Source organism: Salvelinus sp. IW2-2015, linkage group LG20, assembly GCF_002910315.2.
Source record: "Salvelinus sp. IW2-2015 linkage group LG20, ASM291031v2, whole genome shotgun sequence".
Lineage (NCBI taxonomy): Eukaryota > Metazoa > Chordata > Actinopteri > Salmoniformes > Salmonidae > Salvelinus > Salvelinus sp. IW2-2015.
In genome coordinates this window covers 28,367,922-28,391,329 of record NC_036860.1, presented here as the reverse complement: position 1 = coordinate 28,391,329, position 23,408 = coordinate 28,367,922, and the positions used below count along the sequence as shown (strand labels likewise).

At 41.5% G+C, this 23,408-nt stretch overlaps 1 protein-coding gene across 3 annotated transcripts in view; it reads right to left on the bottom strand.

The window, feature by feature from the left end:
* Nucleotides 1-6,577: 6,577 nt before the first annotated feature.
* LOC111981042 (probable E3 ubiquitin-protein ligase DTX2) overlaps nucleotides 6,578-23,408 on the bottom strand; it is a 35,468-nt gene continuing 18,637 nt past the window's right edge. For 2 of the 3 annotated variants that reach the window (XM_024012165.2, XM_024012166.2), the window contains 5 exons: nucleotides 17,537-17,604; nucleotides 16,720-16,878; nucleotides 9,692-9,853; nucleotides 9,514-9,603; nucleotides 6,578-7,253 (listed from right to left, as the gene is read on the bottom strand). In XM_024012165.2, coding sequence (XP_023867933.1) covers nucleotides 6,987-7,253; nucleotides 9,514-9,603; nucleotides 9,692-9,853; nucleotides 16,720-16,878; nucleotides 17,537-17,604 — 746 coding nt within the window. In that variant the 3' untranslated portion in view covers nucleotides 6,578-6,986. The remainder of the gene's footprint in view (nucleotides 7,254-9,513; nucleotides 9,604-9,691; nucleotides 9,854-16,719; nucleotides 16,879-17,536; nucleotides 17,605-23,408) is intronic. The other variant, XM_070449329.1, reaches the window with a different exon arrangement.

The window sequence follows — 23,408 nt, the reverse complement described above, 5'->3', positions numbered from 1 at the left end:
TTTACATGTAATATGTAAACACTGATAATTAGGAAGTAGTTTATAATTTATCAACTGTACTGTGTGTGATTCGGAGCACGAGAGAGAGAAAGAGAGCTGCCCCTGAATGAGGGAACCCGGTCTCTAGTCTATTTTACTATTACCTTATGGGATGCAACTATTTTAAGATGGAGTTATAAAGGGTTGTAATTCTGTCTGTAGTCCATTTTACTGTTGTTGTTTTGTTTTTGTCTTGCTTCAATACAAATCTCACCAGATTGGGTCTGCAGGATGGTCGGGATTTCTCCCTAATGATTAGCCCTCTAACGCCCTGACCCTGTAAGTCTGGGGTGAGATCGCCAATATGATAGGGGAGTATAAGCCAATTTGCAAAAATGGTTTCAACTGTGTTAAGAATATTGGTAGTAGTACTAATATCATACAGTGAAGAGGTCCCGTGTGTGTCCCGTGTGGCTCAGTTTGTAGAGCATGGCGCTTGCAACGCCAGGGTTGGGGTTCATTCCCCACGGGGACCAGGTAATATGTATGAACTTTCCAATTTGTAATCGCTCTGGATAAGACGTCTCTAAATGACTTAAATGAATGTAGAGCTGGATTTCCTGAATCAGAAATGCCCTAGACTAAACTGTTGTTCTGGTCTGTCCTCTCTCGATGTTATGGCGAAGGTGACCACAGATGGTATCTAGATGCATGGAAGATAATTGACCGAGAAGTGTGGCTTGACACAATTATGAAAATAATCATGGCCTCTAAACCTTCAAGCTGCATACTGGACCCTATTCCAACTAAACTACTGAAAGAGCTGCTTCCTGTGCTTGCCCTCCTATGTTGAAATAATAAAACGGCTCTCTATCCACCGAATGTGTACCAAACTCACTAAAAGTGCAGTAATAAAGCCTCTCTTGAAAAAGCCAAACCTTGAACCAGAAAATATAAAAAACTATCGGCCTATATCGAATCTTCCATTCCTCTCAAAGATTTTAGAAAAAGCTGTTGCGCAGCAACTCACTGCCTTCCTGAAGACATACAATGTATACGAAATGCTTCAGTCTGGTTTTAGACCCCACCATAGCACTGAGTCTGCACTTGTGAAGGTGGTAAATTACCTTTTAATGGCGTCAGACCGAGGCTCTGCATCTGTCCTCGTGCTCCTAGACCTTAGTGCTGCCTTTGATACCATCGATCACCACATTCCTTTGGAGAGATTGGAATCCCAAATTGGTCTACACGGACAAGTCTGGCCTGTTTAGATCTTATCTGTCGGAAAAGATATCAGTTGTCTCTGTGAATGGTTTGTCCTCTGACAAATCAACTTTACATTTCGGTGTTCCTCAAGGTTCCGTTTTAGGACCACTACTGTTTTCACTATATATTTTAACTGTTGGGGATGTCATTCGAAAACATAATGTTAACTTTCACTGCTATGCGGATGACACACACCTGTACATTTCAATGAAACATGGTGAAGCCCCAAAATTGCCCTCGCTAGAAGCCTGTGTTTCAGACATAAGGAAGTGGATGGCTGCAAACTTTCTACTTTTAAACTAGGACAAAACAGAGATGCTTGTTCTAGGTCCCAAGAAACAAAGAATCTTCTGTTGAATCTGACAATTAATCTTGATGGTTGTAAAGTCGTCTCAAAAAAACTGTGAAGGACCTCGGCATTACTCTGGACCCTGATCTCTCTTTTGACGAACATATCAAGACTGTTTCAATGACAGCTTTTTTCCATCTACGTAACATTGCAAAAATCAGAAACTTTCTGTCCAAAAATGATGCAGAAAAATGTATCCATGCTTTTGTTACTTCTAGGTTAGACTACTGCAATGCTCTACTTTCCGGCTACCCGGATAAAGCACTAAATAAACTTCAGTTAGTGCTAAATACGGCTGCTAGAATCCTGACTAGAACCAAAAATGTGATCATATTACTCCAGTGCTAGCCTCCCTACACTGGCTTCCTGTTAAGGCAAGGCCTGATTTCAAGGTTTTACTGCTAACCTACAAAAGCATTACATGGGCTTGCTCCTACCTATCTTTCCGATTTGGTCCTGCCGTACATACCTACACGTACGCTACGGTCACAAGACGCAGGCCTCCTAATTGTCCCTAGAATTCTAAGCAAACAGCTGGAGGCAGGGCTTTCTCCTATAGAGCTCAATTTTATGGAATGGTCTGCCTACCCATGTGAGAGACGCAGACTCGGTCTCAACTTTTAAGTCTTTACTGAAGACTCATCTTCAGTGGGTCATATGATTGAGTGTAGTCTGGCCCAGGAGTGTGAAGGTGAACGGAAAGGCTCTGAGCAACGAAACCCCTTGCTGTCTCTGCCTGGCCGGTTCCCCTCTCTCCACTGGGATTCTCTGCCTCTAACCGTATTACAGGGGCTGATCACTGGCTTACTGGTTGGTCTTTTCATGCTGTCCCTAGGAGGGGTGCGTCACTTGAGTGGATTGAGTCACTGACTGTATCTTCCTGTCTGGGTTGGCGTCCCCCCTTGGGTTGTGCGTGGCGAGATCTTTGTGGGCTATACTCGGCCTTGTCTCAGGATGGGTAAGTTGGTGGTTGAATTATCCCTCTAGTGGTGTGGGGGCTGTGCTTTGGCAAAGTGGGTGGGGTTATATCCTTCCTGTTTGGCCCTGTCCGGGGTACATCAGATGGGGCCACAGTGTCTCCTGACCCTCCTGTCTCAGCCTCCAGTATTATGCTGCAGTAGTTTATGTGTCGGAGGCTAGGTCAGTTTGTTATATCTGGAGTACTTCTCCTGTCTTATCCGGTGGCCTGTGTGAATTTAAGTATGCTCTCTCTAATTCTCCCTTTCTCCCCTCTGGAGGACCTGAACCCTAGGACCACCTTGGCATGATGATCTCCTTGCTGTCCCCAGTCCACCTGGCCGTGCTGCTGCTCCAGTTTCAACTGTTCTGCCTGCGGCTATGGAACCCTGACCTGTTCACCGGACCGTGCTACCTGTCCCAGACCTGCTGTTTTCAACTCCTAGGGACAGCAGAGTGGTAGATATACTCTAAATGATCGGCTATGAAAAGCCAACTGACATTTACTCCTGAGGTGCTGACTTGCTGCACCCTCGACAACTACTTTGATTATTATTATTTGACCATGCTGGTCATTTATGAACATTTGAACATCTTGGCCCTGTTCTGTTATAACCTCCACCCGGCACAGCCAGAAGAGGACTGGCCACCCCTCATAGCCTGGTTCCTCTCTAGGTTTCTTCCTAGGTTTTGGCCTTTCTAGGGAGTTTTTCCAAGCCACCGTGCTTTTACACCTGCATTGCTTGCTGTTTGGTGTTTTAGGCTGGGTTTCTGTACAGCACTTTGAGATATCAGCTGATGTAAGAAGGGCTATATAAATACATTTGATTTGATTTGTGCCTCAACCCCTCTAACCAGCTGAAGTAATGGCGACAATGGCATTCACTATGGCCCTGTCCTTCACCACTTCTACCGTGAGACCGGAGTCCGAGCCAGCAACCTGTACACAGCCTCCAGTCGAAGCTATCAACTGCCTTTTCTCTCCAGGTTCTTTGGTGTGTTTTTACCTGGGTATGGAGCTGCATGTGCCCTAGACCAAATTCGGGAGATCTCTAGACACAGAGAAATATGGCAATGATAAAATAATTACGTACATTGGCTCTGCAGGTCAAGGGGGCACTCGTGCAATCATTGGCAATGAATGTTGTACTTTTGTCCCACTCTTCTAATATGACTGATCTCACCAAMTACATTGCCACTGTCGCTTAGAATAATTCCCAACAACCAGAGTGGATACTTGCAACTTGGATGGAATCCCTTTTTGGAAATTGGGGATAACAAATTTGCAAATGGGCTGCAGGATGTTTTTTTTGCTTAGTTTGCCTAATTAACACGCTGTGTATATGTGTGTGTATTTTTTATGAATTCACTCCCGTTAATAGAAGTATAACCTTTATTATGATGATAGTATTACCATACTACTTAAGATTGTATAACGCAGAACGAAGGGTTTGAAATGCTGAAGAATCTGGAAGTGTTGATTTCCCTTAACTTTAATAGAAGTATAGAACCTTTTGATARAAGCTATAATCCAATGCTTACCTTGAAATTTAACGATTGGGGGAGGGAACATGAAGAAACATTTTATGTTTGTGCTTTTCTAATAACCAATTCGACTAGGTTCATGCAAGTGACTGACTGTGSCTGGGGGGAACCCTCACTATCGGTATCTGCAATTTGGCAGTACTCCCAGAACATTGTTTTGAGAACCGAAAGGGATGTCTCAGCTTGGAGAGAAGCCTCGTGAGCTACTGGTCGGTCACATACATGAACCAAGCATTAATGATGAATTAATTATGAATAAGCTAAATCATGCAAATATAACTTGTCTGTGTAAGCAGTATATGAGAGAACTAACGTGACTGCCTCGGGAGAGCTCACTTCAGACTGGTACTTTATGCATCCAAGTTTGACTGTGACCTCTCCAGCTTTCTGTTAATAAAGAATGATTAATTTAAGAATGACTTCAGGTGTCCTTGGTGGTAATTTCCATGACAGATTAAATAACACTTTCTTCATCAATCTACACACAATACCCCATAACGACAAAATGAAAACAGGTTGACATTTTTGCACATTAATACTTAAAACATATATATTTTTTTTTAAATACCTTATTTACATTAGTATTCAGACCCTTTGCTATGAGACTTGAAATTGAGCTCAGGTGCATCCGGTTTCCATTGATCATCCTTGAGATGTTTCTACAACTTGGAATCCACCTGTGGTAAATTCAATAGATTGGACAWGATTTGGAAAGGCACACACCTGTCTATATAAGGTCCCACAGTTGACAGTGCATGTCAGACAAAAACAAAGCCATGAGGTCGAAGGAATTGTTCGGAGCGCTCAGACAAGATTGTGTCGATGCGCAGATCTGGGGAAGGGTACCAAGACATTTCTGCAGCATTGAAGGTCCCCAAGAACACAATGGCCTCCATCATCTTAAGAAAATCGAGGGAGAAGGGCCTTGGTCAGGGAGGTGACCAAGAACCAGATGTTCACTGACAAAGCTTGATAGGATCTACAGAGAAGAATGGGAGAAACTCCCAAATACAGGTGTGCCAAGCTTGTAGCATCATACCCAAGAAGACTCGAGGCTATAATCACTGCCAAAGGTGCTTCAAAACAAAGTACTGAGTAAAAAGTCTGAATACTTATGTAAATGTAATATTTCAGTATTTTTTTGCATTTGCAAAATGTAAAAACCTGTTATGTTTGTCATTATGGGGTATTGTGTGTAGATTGATGAGGGAAAAACATATATTAATCATTCAGAATAAGGCTGTGACATAAAATGTGGAAAAAGTCAAGGGTCTGAATACTTTCCGAATTTTTATTTACCTTTATTTAACTAGGCAAGTCAGTAAGAACAAATTCTTATTTTCAATGACGGCCTAGAATGCACGTAAGTGGGTGTAGCAAAGCATCAGGGCCCGTATTCAATAAGCGTCTCGAGTAGGACACTAGTACTGATCCAAGATCAGTTTTGTGTTTTTGTTCATAATGAATAAGATTACATAGGCAGGGAGGACCTGATCCTAAATCAGCACTGCTACTTTGAGATGCTTTATGAACATGGGCCTAGCTTTGTTTGCATTACGAGTGACTGCATTACAAATCTGCTTGTTTTCCCATTTTAAATGGTTAAAGATAAAATCCTTAATTGAAACAAAGCGATCACCCCGTCTGTGCTTTGGTAAAAAGCTGAGGGATGGGCCTGGAGAAACATAACCACTCTCAAATTCATAGATCGAAGGACTGACCATCCATTATATACAAATGGTTAAAACTATACATGTTGAGGCTATACAGCGTTTGTTTAAATGTACATTGTTTAAACATTGGAGTAACAAGCTTCTATTTTGGGTTCTGATGGGGTATGACAATTGAACTAAGCTCATGGGCATTTATAAGTTATATTATTCAAGATCAATGGGGTACATATATTAATAAGTAAAACATGGATGTAGCAACTAAGGATTCCACCTTCAATTATAATGCATTAAGAAAGAAAAAAATACAACTGAAACAAAGGCAAAGTGAGAAGTTTCTCTTCCGGGTTATGCTTCTAAATTAACTGGCATTTACAGGCAAATCGGTTCCTTTACAGTGCTTTAAATTACACCCAAAATGAAAATTTACCAATAAAAGTTTTCTTCCATTTAACACAAACAAGTACTCACTTTGCTACCATTTTGTTTTTGTCTTATATGCCTGTGTAGTTGTGAGTAAGTACATGCTCACAGAAAAAAATATATAAAAAAGTATTTGCATAATTATATATAAAAAAAAAAGTGGACTATCAACCACAGATAACCTGGTAATTACCATACGTGTTAATTAAATGCACTGTCAAAACTAAAAGTGCTACTGATGTTCTATATTCCCTGCGAGAGCTGGCACTTCCATGAGCATGTCAAAAAGGGGTGCGACACATCAGGCTGTTCCAAAAAAAAACAGTCCTTTTGTCAAAGATAAGGCGCCCTGCTATATACTATATATATATATATATATATATGGAGCGCCCTTATCTTTGACAAAAGGACTTTTGTAGTGCTATATATATATATATATATATACATACATACATACATAGGGATGTAAACAGGGTGCCGTTTGAGACAGCCTAGGTGACTAAACCAAGAGCTGATGGAGCACTACTGCAGCTAATAAAAGTCAAAAGTAAAGTCAAGTAAAGTCAAACCCCACATTATCAGTATGTGTAGTATTCAGCACACTGCACTCAAGACATACGCTTTGCATTGAATACTTAATAAAAACACATCCAGGTGGGAATGTGAATACTTGGTTTACCCCTTATGTTCTCTATGTTGAAGTTGCGACATTACGAGGAAAGTGATTCACGGTCAGTTTCACAGTCGGATGCTCCCTAGCCATAACCAGATTTCAGTAACTRATTCAGGGTCAGTTTTCACAGTCTAGAGTTTGACGCTCCCCCCTGGCTGGRGCCCTCCTGTCTGAGGAGGCAGTCGTCGGTCACCCCCTGGGAGGCCAGCTCGGACAGCACGTTGTCCAGGTAGTTGGGGTCCGGGTAGCCATGGCCCGAYACGTTGGACATCATCTCCGTCTTGTGATGGATCTCGTTCCACACCACCGTATCGGGCTCGCTGGTGGTGCTGGACGTTCCCACTGTAAAAATGAGGCGCCGTGTCCACGCCACCTTCAGCAGCTCCAGCACCTGACATGAAATTAGACGTGAAATTAGAGATGACATGCCCCCATCACTGTCATGGACTTTTAGCTAGCGGTGGCCAAAGTTACTGGAAGTTTGTAGTGGGCAACTCCATACGAGATTGGCCCAAAGATATGATATTCCTGAAATTAAATGCATTGAAATGTCCTTTGGGGTAAGGATGTTTGGCATACCTTTGAAGTCTACCCAAAAATATTATTGAGAAATAATTGATTGAAATTAATAAAATGTGACATTTTGGCCTTACCCAGGCCTTCTTTAAAGACACTACAACGATGAGTCTGTAGATGCTACAAAGACAGTCTTGGTGTCATTTGAAACCTTACCGTGTGCTCTGAAATATGAGTCGTGTTTAGATTAATAACAACATTTGTATTCATTTCTGGATCATTTAAAAATAAACACACCTTGAAAATACACTTTTTGACATTTAATGAGAAAACTAGAAAATATTGTCCCACGTACATTGTGTAATTGGATAATCCCCAACTATCCCCCTAGATATCCAACAGCGACCTAACTGYCATGGTCGCACACTGGCTGGCAAAAGTGCTATGTACTGTACTTCAGAATCATCTTTATTGTCAAGTAAATTTACACATACCTAGAATCTGACTTGGTAAAAATGGTGCTGCTAGCAAGACATATAGAAATGTAATATAGAGACAATACAGAGAGGAATTTAAACATAATGTAAATACTGTATATTATATACAAAATACATAGTGAACATAGAACTATAAGAGTATGAGCTAATTTACAGTGACTTTCACACCTCACTCTAACCATTTTACTCCCCCTAGCAGACCAGGTCAGAATGTTTTGAAGTTATTTAGACGAGTAAGTGACTGTGGTACTGTTTTGCCATAGTTAACGTACAAACGCTTCCCACGTGTGAACACACACACACACAACCATGCCTCCAAGACCACACAAATCTTGTGTTCTTAAATGTGGAAAACCGAGGCAAAATCTGTCAGTTCAGCCCCCTTTAAAAGTAAACCCCCTTTAAAGTTTCTCCTGGCCCATAGACTAGTTTCAGGGTGAGGAACCTTCTAACATTAAGTTATAAAATACTGAATGTCCCTTTTAAGGTGGTTTGCATTGTCTTTAGGTTATGGTAGAGGTATGCCCATTTGATTTCACATCGACAGTGACAGGAAATCAGATATAGAAATGGATTTCTTTGGCAAGAACATTTGGATGAATTATCAATAAWACAATTACCTCACACTACAGTAAATAAGCATTTATTAAATATAGYCAACAGAGCAGCAGAGTTGGTCGCAATGAATGGCAAATCAAATTAAAGTAGTAATGAGGAATTGGAACAAGATATTCAAGTGAGAGGTTTCACTATTTTGAATGGTACACGTGAAAATTAAATATTTTTTCTTTCCCCCCTTGAAACTGCTCAGTCAGACTTCCTAGACTGGTTTTAGCACATACGAGGAATGTGTGAGTGTAACAGTTGTTCAAATATTTTGTGAATTTCACCAGGTTCGTATATTCATATAGTATGTTAAGTTATTATGCTTGCCTGAATCCTGGGAAATAGGGGAGCGCGTACTTACGGTTTGCCCTGCATGCTCAAATAATTTGGATGCAGAGGTAGACACGCTTTTTCATCTTCAGAAATGTTACATGTAATAAGCACGATACACACGGATTTGTTCATAAATAATGGTGTACATTTAGTGTTTACTCATAAAGGGATGGTATTGTAAGTATTACTTTTTAAGATGATAATAACATTTCGAATTCAACATGTGGTTGTTAGCTAGCTAGTGTGTTGTATTTGTGAATGATGGCTAGCTCCTTGACGGATCACCGTCCTTTGTATTGTGTCTATGTTGTAGAGAGATGCAATGATTGGCAGAACATAGGTGCTCTACAAATGTTTTTGTATTTTCTTTTGGAAGCAGATGAAACTCATTACAATGAAAACAGCCTGAAGTCCACGTCTTCTACCAACGGAGCTACAAAAGGACCACATACACACACAGAGCGGAGCTACGGCGGTRCAGTACAGCACCGGTTACATGAGCAGAACAGAGTCAAAGGTTGTGTTCATTAAGGCGCAAACTGGAAAAAAAACTGACTAAAACAGGGAGGAACTACGTGGTCTTGTCCAATTAGAACTGCTCATTTTTTGTTGCGTGCCCTTATGAGCACGTCCAGGGTGTTGTCAACTGTTTGCAGTGTGTTGGTTCGTTGTAAGATAGATGCAGTGTKAGCTGCTTACCTTTCTGCCCTTTTTGTTGTCTGGGAGGAAGCAGAAGCGAGGGAAGCCTCTAGAGGTGTACGACTGCCCGGGATTAGGGTGCTCTGGACCCTGGAGAGAGTTTGAGGAAGTGAGTGAGTGAGTGAGTGAGTGAGTCTCGTGTGTGTGTGTATGTCTTGTGTGGGTCTTGTGTGTGTACCTGTATCCCATGGGTGATGGTGTAAATTATCTGGATAGTTCCACAGTCGGGGTGGCCAGGGAGGGACTGGGAGATACTATAGATCTCCATCTTCCCCTTGGGCTGGGTCCCAGTCTTCTCCCCGTAGATTGTCTTGCATGAGGGGCACTGGAGGCTGCCATCCTGGAACAGAGAACAGACAGTCAACCACCTTAGAAGACACCCAACGGAGGCAAACTTTCATTACAAAATACCAAAAGGCACATGCACAGTGCATTCGGAAAGTATTCAGACCCCTTGACTTTTTCCACATTTTGTTCCAGCCTTATTCTAAAATTGATAAAAATATTTTTCCTCAATCTACACACAATACCCCACAACGACAAAGCGAAAACAGGTTTTTAGAAATTGTATCACACTTTTCTATATAAAAAGGTTGCTGTGGGACCTTATATAGACAGGTGTGTGCCTTTCAAAATCATGTCCAATCATCAATTGAATTTACCACAGGTGGACTCCGATGAAGTTGTATAAACATCTCAAGAATGATCAACGAAAACAAGATGCACCGGAGCTCAATTTTGAATCTCAAAGCAAAGTGTCCGAATACTTATGTAAATAAGGTATCTTTTTTTTTCTTCATAAACTTGCAAACATTTTGAAAAACTTCTTTTTTCGTTTTGTCATTATGGCTTATTGTGTGTAGATTTATGAGAATTTGGAAAAAAATCAATTTTAGAATAAGGCTGTAATGTGCCTCCCGGGTGGCACTGTGGTCTAAGGCATATATTTTATATCGCAGTGGTAGAGGCGTTACTACAGACCCGGGTTCATTCCCGGGGAGTCCCATAGAACAGCGCACAATTGGCCCAGCATCGTCCAGGTTAGGGGAGAGTTTGGCCGGGGCTCATCGTGCCCTAGTGACTCCTTGTGGCGGGCCGGGTACCTGCAGGTTGACACCAGTTGGAAAGTGTTTCCTTCGACAAATTGGTGCGGGTTTTAGGGAGCATGGCTAGGGGTGGCAGGGTAGCCTAGTGGTTAGAGCGTTGGGCTGGTAACCAAAAGGTTGCAAGTTCAAATCCCCGAGCTGACAAGGTACAAATCTGTCGTTCTGCCCCTGAACAAGGCAGAACTGTTCCTAGGTTGTCATTAAAAATAAGAATTTGGTCTTAACTGACTTGCCTAGTTAATTAAAAGGTTAAAGAAAAGAAAAAAAACATGACTACCGAGGACTTGCAGTGATGAGAAAAGATAGAAAAAGGGGGTTAGAATAAAGAGTAAGGCTGTAACAAAACATGGAAAAAGTCAAGGGGTCCAAATACAGTGTATGAATACTTTTTGAAAGCACCTTGATTTATGAATGATAGATTACATTTCTCACACAATAAACCATGAAGTGAAAACAAGTTTTTATTTCTTGAAAATGAAATACAGAAATATCTAATTTACATACAGTACCAGTACCAGTACATACAGTACCAGTCAAAAGTTGACATACCTACTCATTCCTGGGTTTTTCAAAATTTTTACTATTTTCTACATTGTAGAATAATTGTGAAGACATCAAAAAAAAGTGTTCAAATCACAATATATTTTATATTTGAGATTCTACAAAGTAGCCACCCTTTGCCTTGACAGCTTTGCACACTCTTGGCATTCTCTCAACTAGCTGAGAGAATGACGTAGTCACCTGGAATGCATTTCAATTAACAGGTGTGCCTTGTTAAAAGTTCATTTGTGGAATTTCTTTCCTTCTTAATGCATTTGAGCCAATCAGTAGTGTTGTGACAAGGCAGGGGTGGTATACAGAAGATAATATGTACTTGGTCTGTTATCAAATAGGGTTATGGCAAGAACAGCTCATAAGCCCTCTGCTGCAGAGGTTCATGAGCTGTTCTTGCCATAATATTCTGTGTCTTGTTACCAAAATAGGGTTAATTTGGCAAGATGACAGCTCATAAGCTTCTGCTGCAAGGAACGTTCATTAGAGAGTTACCAGTCCAGAAATTGCAGCCCAAATAAATGGCTCAGAGTTCAAAGTTCAAGCAGCAAACAGCTCAACACAATAGTACAGAGGAGACTGCGTGAATCAGGCCTTATGGTGATTAATTGCTGCAAAGAAAACGGTTTCCAACCGCATGCCTTTGAGAGATGCAGAGTAGGTGAACGGATGATCTTTTGCATTTGTCGTTCCACATGAAGCATGGAGGTGGTGGTGGTGATGGTGCATGCTGGTGACACTGTGCGATGCACAGCATTCGCAGACATCCCACTCTGGTTTGCGCTTAGTGGGACTACCGGGGGTGGCAGGTAACTAGTGGTTTAGAGCATGGGGCCAGTAACCAAAAGGTGATGAGACTAGAATCCCCGAGCTGACAAAGTAAAAATCTGTCGTTCTACCCCTGAACAGGCAGTTAACCCACTGTTCCACGTAGGCCTCATTGAAATAACAATTTGTTCTTAAACTGACTTGCCTAATTAAAATATAAAATTATTTGTTTTTCAACAGGACAATGACCCAAACACACCTCCAGGCTATGTAAGGCTTGTGGCGAAATTCTGCACGGAGCCTTCACCGTGCGCTGCCACATTAAGAGCGCATCAGCAGTAAGGAAGGAGGAAGTAAAGACAGCGTTCAGCTCTTTTGGGAGGAGCTCTTGGGTGGCGCGACAGTTTGATTATGTGTGCTATGCTGCAGAAGTTTTGTTTGTTTTCAGCGTGTGTAGTTTATAAAGTATTTAACTCAATCATCGGTGTGACCGCTCTAGGTCGTGGTTGTTATCGTTTGGCACCGCACGGATTCGTAGCAACATTGTTGCGAAGCGTTGACATACAAACCAACAAACCATCGGACGGTCAGACAGGACAACTGCAAGCCTGAAGACCACAGCTAAGATCTCTTGCTCTCTCTCTTTCTTCCCTCTACCGTTCCAGTGCTTTACACTGCAGCAGACTTTCTATTTTTCAAATGCACTTCCCGTTGATGTTCTTTAGTGCTGGACTATTATTGCCCTGCCAAAAGTATATGGGTTGACATTTTAGTTAAAAGGGAGGTAGCTTGCAAGTTGTGTATTGTTAGTTGAACTGTATTGAGGTGGTGTGTACTAATGACATGTGGCCGAGAATATTGTGGACATTTAAGGCCTTTGTTTTGTCTATGAACACCCCCCACATTCATACCCTCTGCACTCCTCCACTGTAAGACAATACATATTACTGCAAATCCTCTGTTGATGAMTGGGTTCTTTCTTGTAAATTGTTTTTATGAAGTTTCTGTTCAATTGCTCTGCCATTATATTATTATAATACGAGGTATTCTTGGTGGGGTTACCCCTGTGCTGTGCTGTGGGTTTTATAGGGTGTGTATTATCTTTTCTCTCCACTGGCTATCTGGTAAACAGGCTACACTCTAGGTCTCTTCTGCTGATGTGTGTGGGTCTGGTAGTGGTACTCTCTCTATTCTACTCTTTTCGGCATGGTTAATACCTGCCTGGCGCCCGAACAAAATCTTTATCTTTACCCCTCTCTAATAAATACCGCTACAGGCTATTTGACCAAGAAGGAGAAAGATGGAGTGCTGCATCAGTTGACCTGGCCTCTACAATCACCCAACCTCAACCCAATTGAGATGTGGGATGAGTTGGACCGCAGTGTGAAGGAAAAGCAGCCAACAAGTGCTTAGTATATGTGAGAAGTCCTTCATGACTGTTGGAAAAGCATTCCAGGTGAAGCTGGTTGAGAGAATGCCAAGAGTGTGCAAAGCTGTCATCAAGACAAAGGTTGGCTACTTTTGAAGAACCTAAAACACACTTTTTTGGTTATTACATGATTCCATATGTGTTATTTCATAGTTGATAGTGTCTTCTCTACAATGTAGAAAATAGTTAAACTAAAGAAAAACCCTTGAATGAGTAGGTGTCCAAACTTTTGACTGCTACTGTATATGGAGTGGTACTCAATGTGTTGCATTGGATTTGCCCCAAACATAAAACTTTGTATTCAGGACAAAAAGTTAATTGCTTTGCCAATTTTTTTGCGCTACTGCCTTGTTGCAAACAGGATTTTTTCAAATATATATATATATATATTTATTCTGTACAGGCTTCCTTCTCACTCTGTCATTTAGGTTAGTATTTTCTCCTATCACAGCCATTCAACTCTAACTGTTGTAAAGTCACCATTGRCCTCATGGTGAAAWCTCTGAGCGGTTTTCTTCCTCTTCGGMAACCGAGTTAGGAAGGACACCTGTATCTTAGGAYGGTGTATCAATACACCCAGTCACTACAAAGTGTAATAAATAATTTCACCATTCTCAAAGGGATATTCAATGTCTGCTTTATTTTATTTTTACCAATAGGTGCACTTCTTTGCAAAACCTCCCTGGTCTTATCCATGTTTGAAATTCACTGCTCAACTRAGTGACCTTACAGATMATTTTATGTGTGGAATACAGAGGTGAGGTAATCATGTTAAATACTATTATTGCACACTGAGTGAGTCCATGCAACTTATTATGCGAGTTAAGCAAATTTTTACTCCTGAACTTATTTAGGCTAGCCATAACAAAGGGGTTGAATACTTAAACTCAAAACTATGGCTGTTACGATGACCGTATTACCTCCACACCGGCAGTCACGGGTCATGATGGCAGTCAAATTCCACGTGACTGTTTAGTCACGGTAATTAGGCTTCTCCAAGCTCCGATGCTGCTGATGGTGGTCATTAGTAGCCTACCAAACTGCCTGGTACTCAGCACTACATTGTCCCTCTAATCACTGACATCAAYGCAAACGTAATCAAACCCTTCATGAGAGCCCATGCGCTCATGTTGTGCAACATTCCTATAGGCTATGCAACTGCGTGAGAAAACAGACTGATGGCCTCTATAAAAAAWTTGGARGATYTCATCAGCTTTCTATAGGCTAGCGAAAATAGGACATGTATTTTTTTTTCTTCAGCTGCCCGTTTCAAGACCGGTGCACGATAATGGTCCATTCTAAATCAAATTTCACACAGATTATTTAGTATATGTAAAGACTAGATTAAATTAAGAATAGTATGCTGGCTGACAATATTAGCCTATCACTTGTGAATGATGCAAGAAACAGAGAWTGCTTCTTTTCTTTTGCAACKGTAACGGTTTTCTTCCTGGGRTGAAGGAGAGGACCAAAATGCAGCGCGGCTAGTGTTCAACATGATTTAATAAAGAATAATTTAGAACACTACAAACAACAAAACAAGAAATGTGAAAACCGAGACAGACCTATCTGCTGCAGAACACAAACACAGAGACAGGAAACAATCACCCACAAAATCCCAACACAAAACAAGCCTCCTATATATGATTCTCAATCAGGGACAACGATTGACAGCTGCCTCTGAGAACCATATTAGGCTGGACACAGAAACAGACAAACTAGACACACAACATAGAATTCCCACCCAGCTCACGTCCTGACCAACACTAAACAAGCAAAACACATAAGAACTCTGGTCAGGACGTTACAGCAACTTTAAAATCAGTCACACACCTCATGTAGCCTAGCCCATAGGCCTATATGTTTTGATAAGGTTTGTATCACAACTACAAAGTGGCCAATTAACTTCTTAAAATGAAGCACATTAATATGCTTTACAACAGGTGTAGAGTCAATTTTTGCACCATGGGGGACAGTAGATTGACAGGCTAGTGCTTTTGCTGTTTGTTAGTTCTACTCATCTCGTTGTCTGACAAAGTAAATGTGGACAGTTCTTCCAATAWCTTCACTTTGGAATTGGATAAGGACGCGCAYAGTTGCGTCCCCAATGTGTCGGTCTTCGGGCTACCTGTGAGAAAGACCCGATCATGTGACGGAGAGCCATGTGAGTGAGGTGCTTCRGCACGCAGCGGGGAGAAGGGAATTATTATATTCAGCCCAAGGGCACAACGGCCGCAAAAGGCATGGATTTTTTTAGGGGGCATTACGGCCACAAAAAGGSGGGGGAAGCCGGGAAATTTGAGGCATTGTCAAGTGCTTGTCAAATTGTGAATGAGAGASTGATAATGTACAGCCTGCGCAAAAAACAAAGCAGAGCTCATGTCTTTCATGCAACTTTTTTCAAATCATTGGAGTCGCATCATGGAGCCTTAGAATGTATCCAAAATCAAAACATATAGGCCAACATTTGTATCACAACAAAAGTTACATAAATATACCCGTTTCGTTGTTAACCGATCAACACAGAATAGCCACATGTGCGCACTCAAATCTTTGGAGAAAATATCCTTTCTATTTTATTCAGCTATGTTCAATTGTATTCTTCAAACCGGAAAATAATGGCACGGAATTCTAAGCAAATCTTGTAGGCTAAATTAACTAGTGTAACCCACAGCCATATGGCATAGCCTGATCAGAGCCTAACATATGGACAACTGTATGCTATTCTATACTTTTGAAATAGACTACATCTTCATATCATGTTTCTTTAGACCTGTCTAAAATACATAACGGATTTACTGTGATGGTGTAGGCTATATTACATGGATTTATTAGACTTTTTTTTAAATGTAGATGTTCCTATGGTCTACATCAGTGGCTTGTAGGCTATGTGTGGAAGCCAGGAGATGCTACATGTGTTTAATTAACAGTCAATTACCGTGAGACCGGCAGTTATTTGCTTGACAATCAYCGGCCGACAGAATTTCATGACCGCCACAGCCCTTCTCAAGACGTATTAGCTTTTCATTTTTATTTAATTTCAACATTTCAAAAAATTGAATTCGGCTATGATRTTATGGGGTATTTAATMAATTTTCAATTCAGGCTGTAACAACAAAATGTGGAAAAAGTCAAAGGGTGTGAATACTTTCTGAAGGCACTGTAATATGACATGTTGTGGGTAACACTTCACTTTTAGCCTGCAGGTACAACGCTTCATTACTTGCTATAAGCATGTACAAGCCATTACAATGCCTTATAATATGTTAATGCCTCKATGTAGGACAATATGTGGGCTCGTGTCTTCCAGGCAACCAACTGAATTACATTTARGATCTCTGTGGCACCCACCTTGGTACCATTGTTGTACATGGCCAGCATGCAGAGCATGTGCAGGGTGTGTCCACACTTGAACTTGCCCACGGCGCCAGGCTGGATGGACTGTGCTCCCTCAGACGCCACGTCATAATCCGACGGACAAGACAGCCGGTCCATACAGATGATGCAGTCCTGAAACCACAGAGAGAATGTTCTAATAAAATTACACGAGAACAAGTATTACAGGATCTCTATGATATTATATTGCAAGTCTATAAATTGAGGTTGGGATAACTTGGGGAAACAGATGGGTATTGTATACAAAACAGCAGTTGGTTTGCTCATACTGCTTTAGAAATAGGCCAAGCCWGTGTTCATTTTAGAGAAATCATATTGCTTTCAACCTGCATACTGCAAATTCTTTGCAAAATAACACATGTATTTCTTCAATACAAATAAAATCAGTGGCTTTGTATACAAAAATCACATCACCTTCACATGAATGTATAATTTTTACAAAAATGGTTTAAGTCTGAGAGACTACATGCAAACAAAAGCAGGTGTAATTAATTTCATGTTTACAATGAGTTCCAGTGTACCAGAACGAAGAAAAACATTATCCTGCAAGAGCACTACTTCAGCGAGTGCTGCGTAAAAAGACGTCCCCAGGGAGAATTTCCCCCTAGGTACAGATCTAGGATAAGATTCCCTTCCCCCAATCCTAACCTTAACCATTAGTGGGGAAAATGCTAAACTGACCCAAGATCAGCATCTAGGGGCAACTTCACCCTATACAAAAAAATWATAAGATGCGAAGGAGGAGGAGGGAGATTGACATTGACATGCGTACCTCGTCTTGAGCAGAGGCCACTTCCTCCATGTAGCGGTGAATGACATCCTCTGGTTTCTGGGCCGGGACTGAGAGGACAGTGGACACAATGAACAGAGTTGGGGAGAAGCCAACCACATACACAGGACACAGGTGGTGTTATCATGACAGAAATTGTATAGACATTTGTTTTTTTAATCCATGGCTTTCAGTGGTTGAAACTACAGTGGTTGCCTAGTTGTTTTGCAGTTTGCAAACAAATTATGTTCACAGAAATAATAGCCGCGATTTTATAGCCTATAGTTAATCCGAAAACATTTAACTGACACTTCACTTTCGCTGTATTTTWTATTTCTGCCTTCTGAAAGCCTAAAGCAAAAATTCCCAACTCATTCTGCAGAAGTAGCCTACACACTTCGCTGCAGCTCAGACTTTAGGCGGGCTTCGTTGGCAAATCTGTACCATGCAAGAGCACTGCTCAAAAATGTAACGAGTTTGAGGCACACAGTATTAATGTTTGACAGTTATGGCTGAATGAGAGAAGAGGGTAAGAGATTGACACTAATCTACTAATGTGCCAAAAGCACCCTCATGCTCTTCCTTCGTCAGTCAGGYCTGCATCACAAATGCCACCCTATTCCCTACATAGTGCACTACTTTTGACCAGAGACYTGTGGGCCCTGGTCAAAAGTAGTGCACTATATAGGGAACATGGTGCCATTTGGGATGCTTCYTCAGTTAGATTTGTGAATGTCAGTCCGCTCTGCCATCTTCATATAACACAATTAGTTCTGAAGGAAACACACCAATGTTTGTTAGCTAATGAATACGGTGTCGACAGCCAAGCAACATCACAACACTGATTTGTGGATATGAATGAGAGAGTCACGGAAGGGCAAATGATTCGTACAGAGACAAGTGGGCGATGGAATGCGATAAAAGAGCGAGCACATGTAAGATAAATAAAAGGAAGCTATACACACCTGCAGAAATCAATCAAAACACACTGAGATACATTTCCAAATGTAACCTGAAAGGCATATATAATATAAAATACACACACACAACTTCATGATAAATGGTTCCTTACACTGATAGTAGTATATCAGCCAGGGGAAATGTAATCCATGGTTCATGTTTATTTAAAAAGCCACTACTAACTTGAGCTAACTTTAGCCACCACTAGTGAAAAATCAATGGGAGTGATACGGGCAACCATGCATATATTTTGGGCCAAATCACCTTTAAGTCAAGTCAAACCAAATTCAATGAGTTGATTTCAGTTGCCCCCATCACTCCCATTGATTTGTAAGTTTGTGTAGTGACTATTGGAGATCCTAAACTGAGTGAGAATAGGAATTCCTAAGTCGGATATCTCAATGTTTCACCAGGAAGGCATATTAGTTTCCCACCACAAAAACACAAGGAATAAAAAAGAATAATATTTGAACATGTATTACAACTTGTTAGGGATGATCAAGATGACAACACAATGGAAAGCGCTGGATGCAGGCCCATAATGGGGGGTGGGGGGGGGGGGTGGTGCGTAGCTACCTGTCCTGTGCTGCCTCTTTTCTCCTAACCGAGCTGCGACTTTTGGAGCCCGCGGGCCTGCTGCTGCTGCTGGGGGAGGAGGAGCGGAGGAGGGGGCACTCATGAGCGCACGCCGAGTCCCACTGCTGACATCAAAATGGAGGCCATGCTGGAGTGGGTGGCCAGGGGAGGACCGGTGGAAGACGAGAGGGGTGGGGGTCGGAAGGGGATGGGACCAAAGGGATGCGACATGGTGGATAAAGCAGTGACTGACTGGTGGGAAAGAGGGCGTGTATTGGGAAGTTTGGAAGCTTCCAGACCAATTCTGCTTGGTCTAAATAGAGAACATCGGTTCAGGAATAAGAAGTATTTGGATTCAATGTTTGTACAGTAAAGAAAATGTGTTTGACTAACATTCAGACGTAATAAATGTGGGCTGATGTGATAAATGCACCGATTTCCTTTTTAAAGCCATATTGTAAGGTTCTGCCTCGATTCTGGACGCATTTAGCCAGGTGGTTAAGAGCGTTGGACCAGTAACTGAATGGTTGCCGATTCGAATCCCTGAACCAACTAGGTGGAAAAATCTGTTATTTCATTAAGGTACGTTTTAAAAAGAGGAATACCAAGCCACAAACAAATATTTACACAATTGTGAACTCAAGAAATCTTCAAAATGATCCTTACATTGGTCTCTTCAAAAACATTTTAGCTAAGCCAACTGGACCAAAAGCGTTACACGATGCAAAGGAAGCGGAATTGCTGTTGGTCACACATGCAGATATATGCCCTCAGTCCTGTCTCGGAGGTCCTCTCTGCTGGTTCAACGGGAATGAATTTTTTTCTGCGTAAAAAGATAAACTGCTAGCTGGACATTTTGGACATTGCGAATACACTATAATAAATAAATAAACGGTTTGGATAAAACGACAAACACCCTTAAGTGTAGTAACGAAAAATAATCTCACAAGAAAAAATGTAACCTTTTGCTTTAACATTCCCTTTTCATTAAGACGACAAACCTCAGACTACCCTGGAAATAACACGACATATGGCTGGCTGGGCAACTGACAAGAACCAAGCCTGGTTGGAGCACAACAGGGCCTGGTCTGTGAGATTGTTACACAGCGATAAACTGAGATGCTAGGCTAGTTGTCTAGAGAGACAAATGGCCTTTCACACCATAGACAGTGACAGGCCATTGCCATGAATCACAAAAACGTTCTCTGTATCACTCGCTTTAATGACTGGGTCACAAAAGCTGTGGCCTCTAAAATCTTGCAGGGTTATTCAGAATAAGCTTACTAAACACAACACTTGGCTGAACAGTGTGTCTCAAATGTGTAAGCCTGTTTTTCTGGTGTATCAGCCATCTTTGTTTTACGACATTAGCTTGCCAAGGCTAAACAGACACATTTGGCTGAAACAAAGTCTCAACGACATTCGATTTTAAACTTTATGGAGTGTGAAAACGCAACCCCTTTTTCACCTCTTACTTTCAAATGAGAGTAAACTCATGGAGGAGACAGTTCTGCCATCGTCAACAGAAAAACAATGCTTCACCGAAACCGTTAGAATTCACATGGTGGGGACTGATATCAGGTAGTAGACCCATGGGGGAAGTGAAATTGGATGAATTACTTGGGCCTCTTTACCTGCCAGCGCGAGCTCACACTGGTGGATCCATTAGTTGCACAGGGATGGCGGGGATACTGTGGCCAGAGGAACCAGAAAACAGAATTAACGGAGCATGGTGGGAGGCCTAAATAGGTCAACATTAACGAATCTGTACACACATTCACATAAGCATCAAGTGAAAAACTGATGTGGTGGTTTCCTTTTTTTTTCTCTTTACTCTAGACACTGCAATGCATGAATCCATCCACGATGATCACTATATTGGAATAGTTTCTGCGGCCTGTTCCTGAAGGTTACAAGTATACTGCAATTATAATACTAAAATGGATTACGATTTGATTTCTCAACTTTTGAGATTCTAAACTAAAAAAGCTAAGGTAATCCACAGAAGATAAATTGGCCTTCCTCTGATAAATGATAGGATGGAAAGCTTGCGTGGCCTTGCTAAACATGCCTGCCTGTGTTAGGAATTGAACTGCCCCATGAGGAGGGAGAACAACTGGACCCCCAAAAAATCTGGCTTCTTGCTCACGTTCAGACAAAGGCCCCGGGGGACTGTGGGTGGCACTGTCTAGTATTTCTCCTGGTTTCCCAAACTGTCATGTTGTTCCACTGGGCCTGGTGTTCAGTGGTGCCCAAGAGAGAGCACGAGCAAAAGCAGAGAAGTCCTGCTGCAGTATTCCAGAACACATGCAGAGAGGGCCTTAACCTGAGTTACGCATATCTAGTGTCAGCGATAACTAAGTGTGTATAATGTTATATAGTAACAAGTCAAATATTTGGGACCACTCCATTCCTAAGGATTTTTCTAATTTTTTTCTACATTGTAGAATAATAGTGTAAGACGTCAAAAACTATGAATAACACATAGGAATCATGTAGTGAAGCAAAAAGTGTATATTTAGATTCTTCAACAGTAGCGCAACCATTTGCCTTGATACAGCTTTGCACGACTCTAGGCAATTCTCTACCAGCTTCGTTGAGGTACTTCACCTGGAATGCATTTCAAATTAAACCGATGTGCTTGTTAAAAGTTATTTGTGGAATTTATTTAGCTAGTGGTTTAGAGCGTTGGCCAGTAACCGAAACGGTTGCTAGATCAATCCCGAGCTGAACAAGGTAAAAAATCTGTCGTTCTGGCCTGAACCAAGGACCAGTTAACCCACTGCTCCTAGGCCGTCACTGTAAATAAGAATTTGGTTCTTAAACTGACTGTGCCTAGTTAAATAAATAAAACTTAAACGTCATTCTTCAAAGCAACACAGTTTGTGTTGTGAACAAGGTAAGGGTGGTAACAGAAGATAGCCTATTTGGTAAAATACAAAGTTCCATATATTATGGAAGAACAGCTTCACATACACAAAGAGAAACGCAGTCCATCATTACATTAAGAATGAATGGTCAGTCCAATCCAGAAAAATGTCAAGAACTTTGAAAGTTGTCCTGCAAGTGCTAGTCGCAAAAACCATCAAGCGCTAGTGATGACTGGCTCTCATGAGCGACTGCCAGGGAAAAGGAAGACCTTTGAGTTACTCTGCTGCAGACAGGGAAAATATAAACGTTCATTAAGAGTTACACGCACTCAGAAAGAGATGGCCCAATAAACTGCTTCAGAGTTCAAGTAAAGACATATCAACATCACTGTTCAGAGGAGACGGCGTGAATAGGCCTTCATGGTCGATTGCTGCAAAGAAACCACTACTAAAGACACCAATTATAAGAAGAGACTTGCTTGGGCCAAGAAACAAGCCATCGACAGGCTAATCGTCTTGGTCTGACGAGTCTAATGAGGATTATTGGGTCCCAACCACCGTGTTTTGGATGGACGCAGAAGTACGTTAAACGGATGTCTCTTGCATGTGTGGTTCCCACGTGAAGTCAACAGAGGTGGTGTGTAATGGTGCTTTGCTGGTAACACGTTTAGATTGATTATTTGAATTCAAGGCCACTTAAACAGCATGGCACACATGGAATTTTCTACAGCGAGTACGCCATCCATCTGGTTGTTGTGCTTTAGTGGGATTATTATTGTTTTTCAACATGAAAAATGACCCAAGCTGTGTAAGGGCTATTTACCCCAAGGAAAGTGATGGAGGTGGCCGCATCACATGACCTGGAACTTCACAACCAACGATCTCAAGCCAATTGAGAAAGAGTTTGGATAGTTGGACGGGATTAAGCAGCAAAAATCCCGCAACATATTTACATTTTAAAAATGTTTTACTAGCAAGTTAGTTATGAAAGAAATCTTATTTTATAATGAGGAATACCCAGCCAACCCTCCCTAACCCGACGCGACACTTGGCCAATTGTGCGCACGCCTATGGGACTCTGATCACAGGCCGGATGTGAATACAGCCCGGGAATCGGAACCCAGGGGTGGTGATGCTCTAGCACTGCAAGGCATTGCCTTAAAGCACCACTGCGCACTCAAGGAGCAAAATATATAGGAACTCCTATAGACTGTTGGGAGAACGCAAGTGTGCAAAGCTGTCATCAAGGCAACAGGGTGGCCTCTTTAAAGATTCTAAAATATATTGATCTGTTTACACTAATTGTTGCATCCTAACATTTTTCCAATGGTTTATTTCATAGTGTTGATATTCTGTCTCTTTATTCTACACATAGTAAGTAGACAATAGTAAAAAATAAACTTGTGTTGGTAGCTGTATATATACAATTGAAGTCGGAGATTACATACACTTTTAGTTGGTGGTCATTA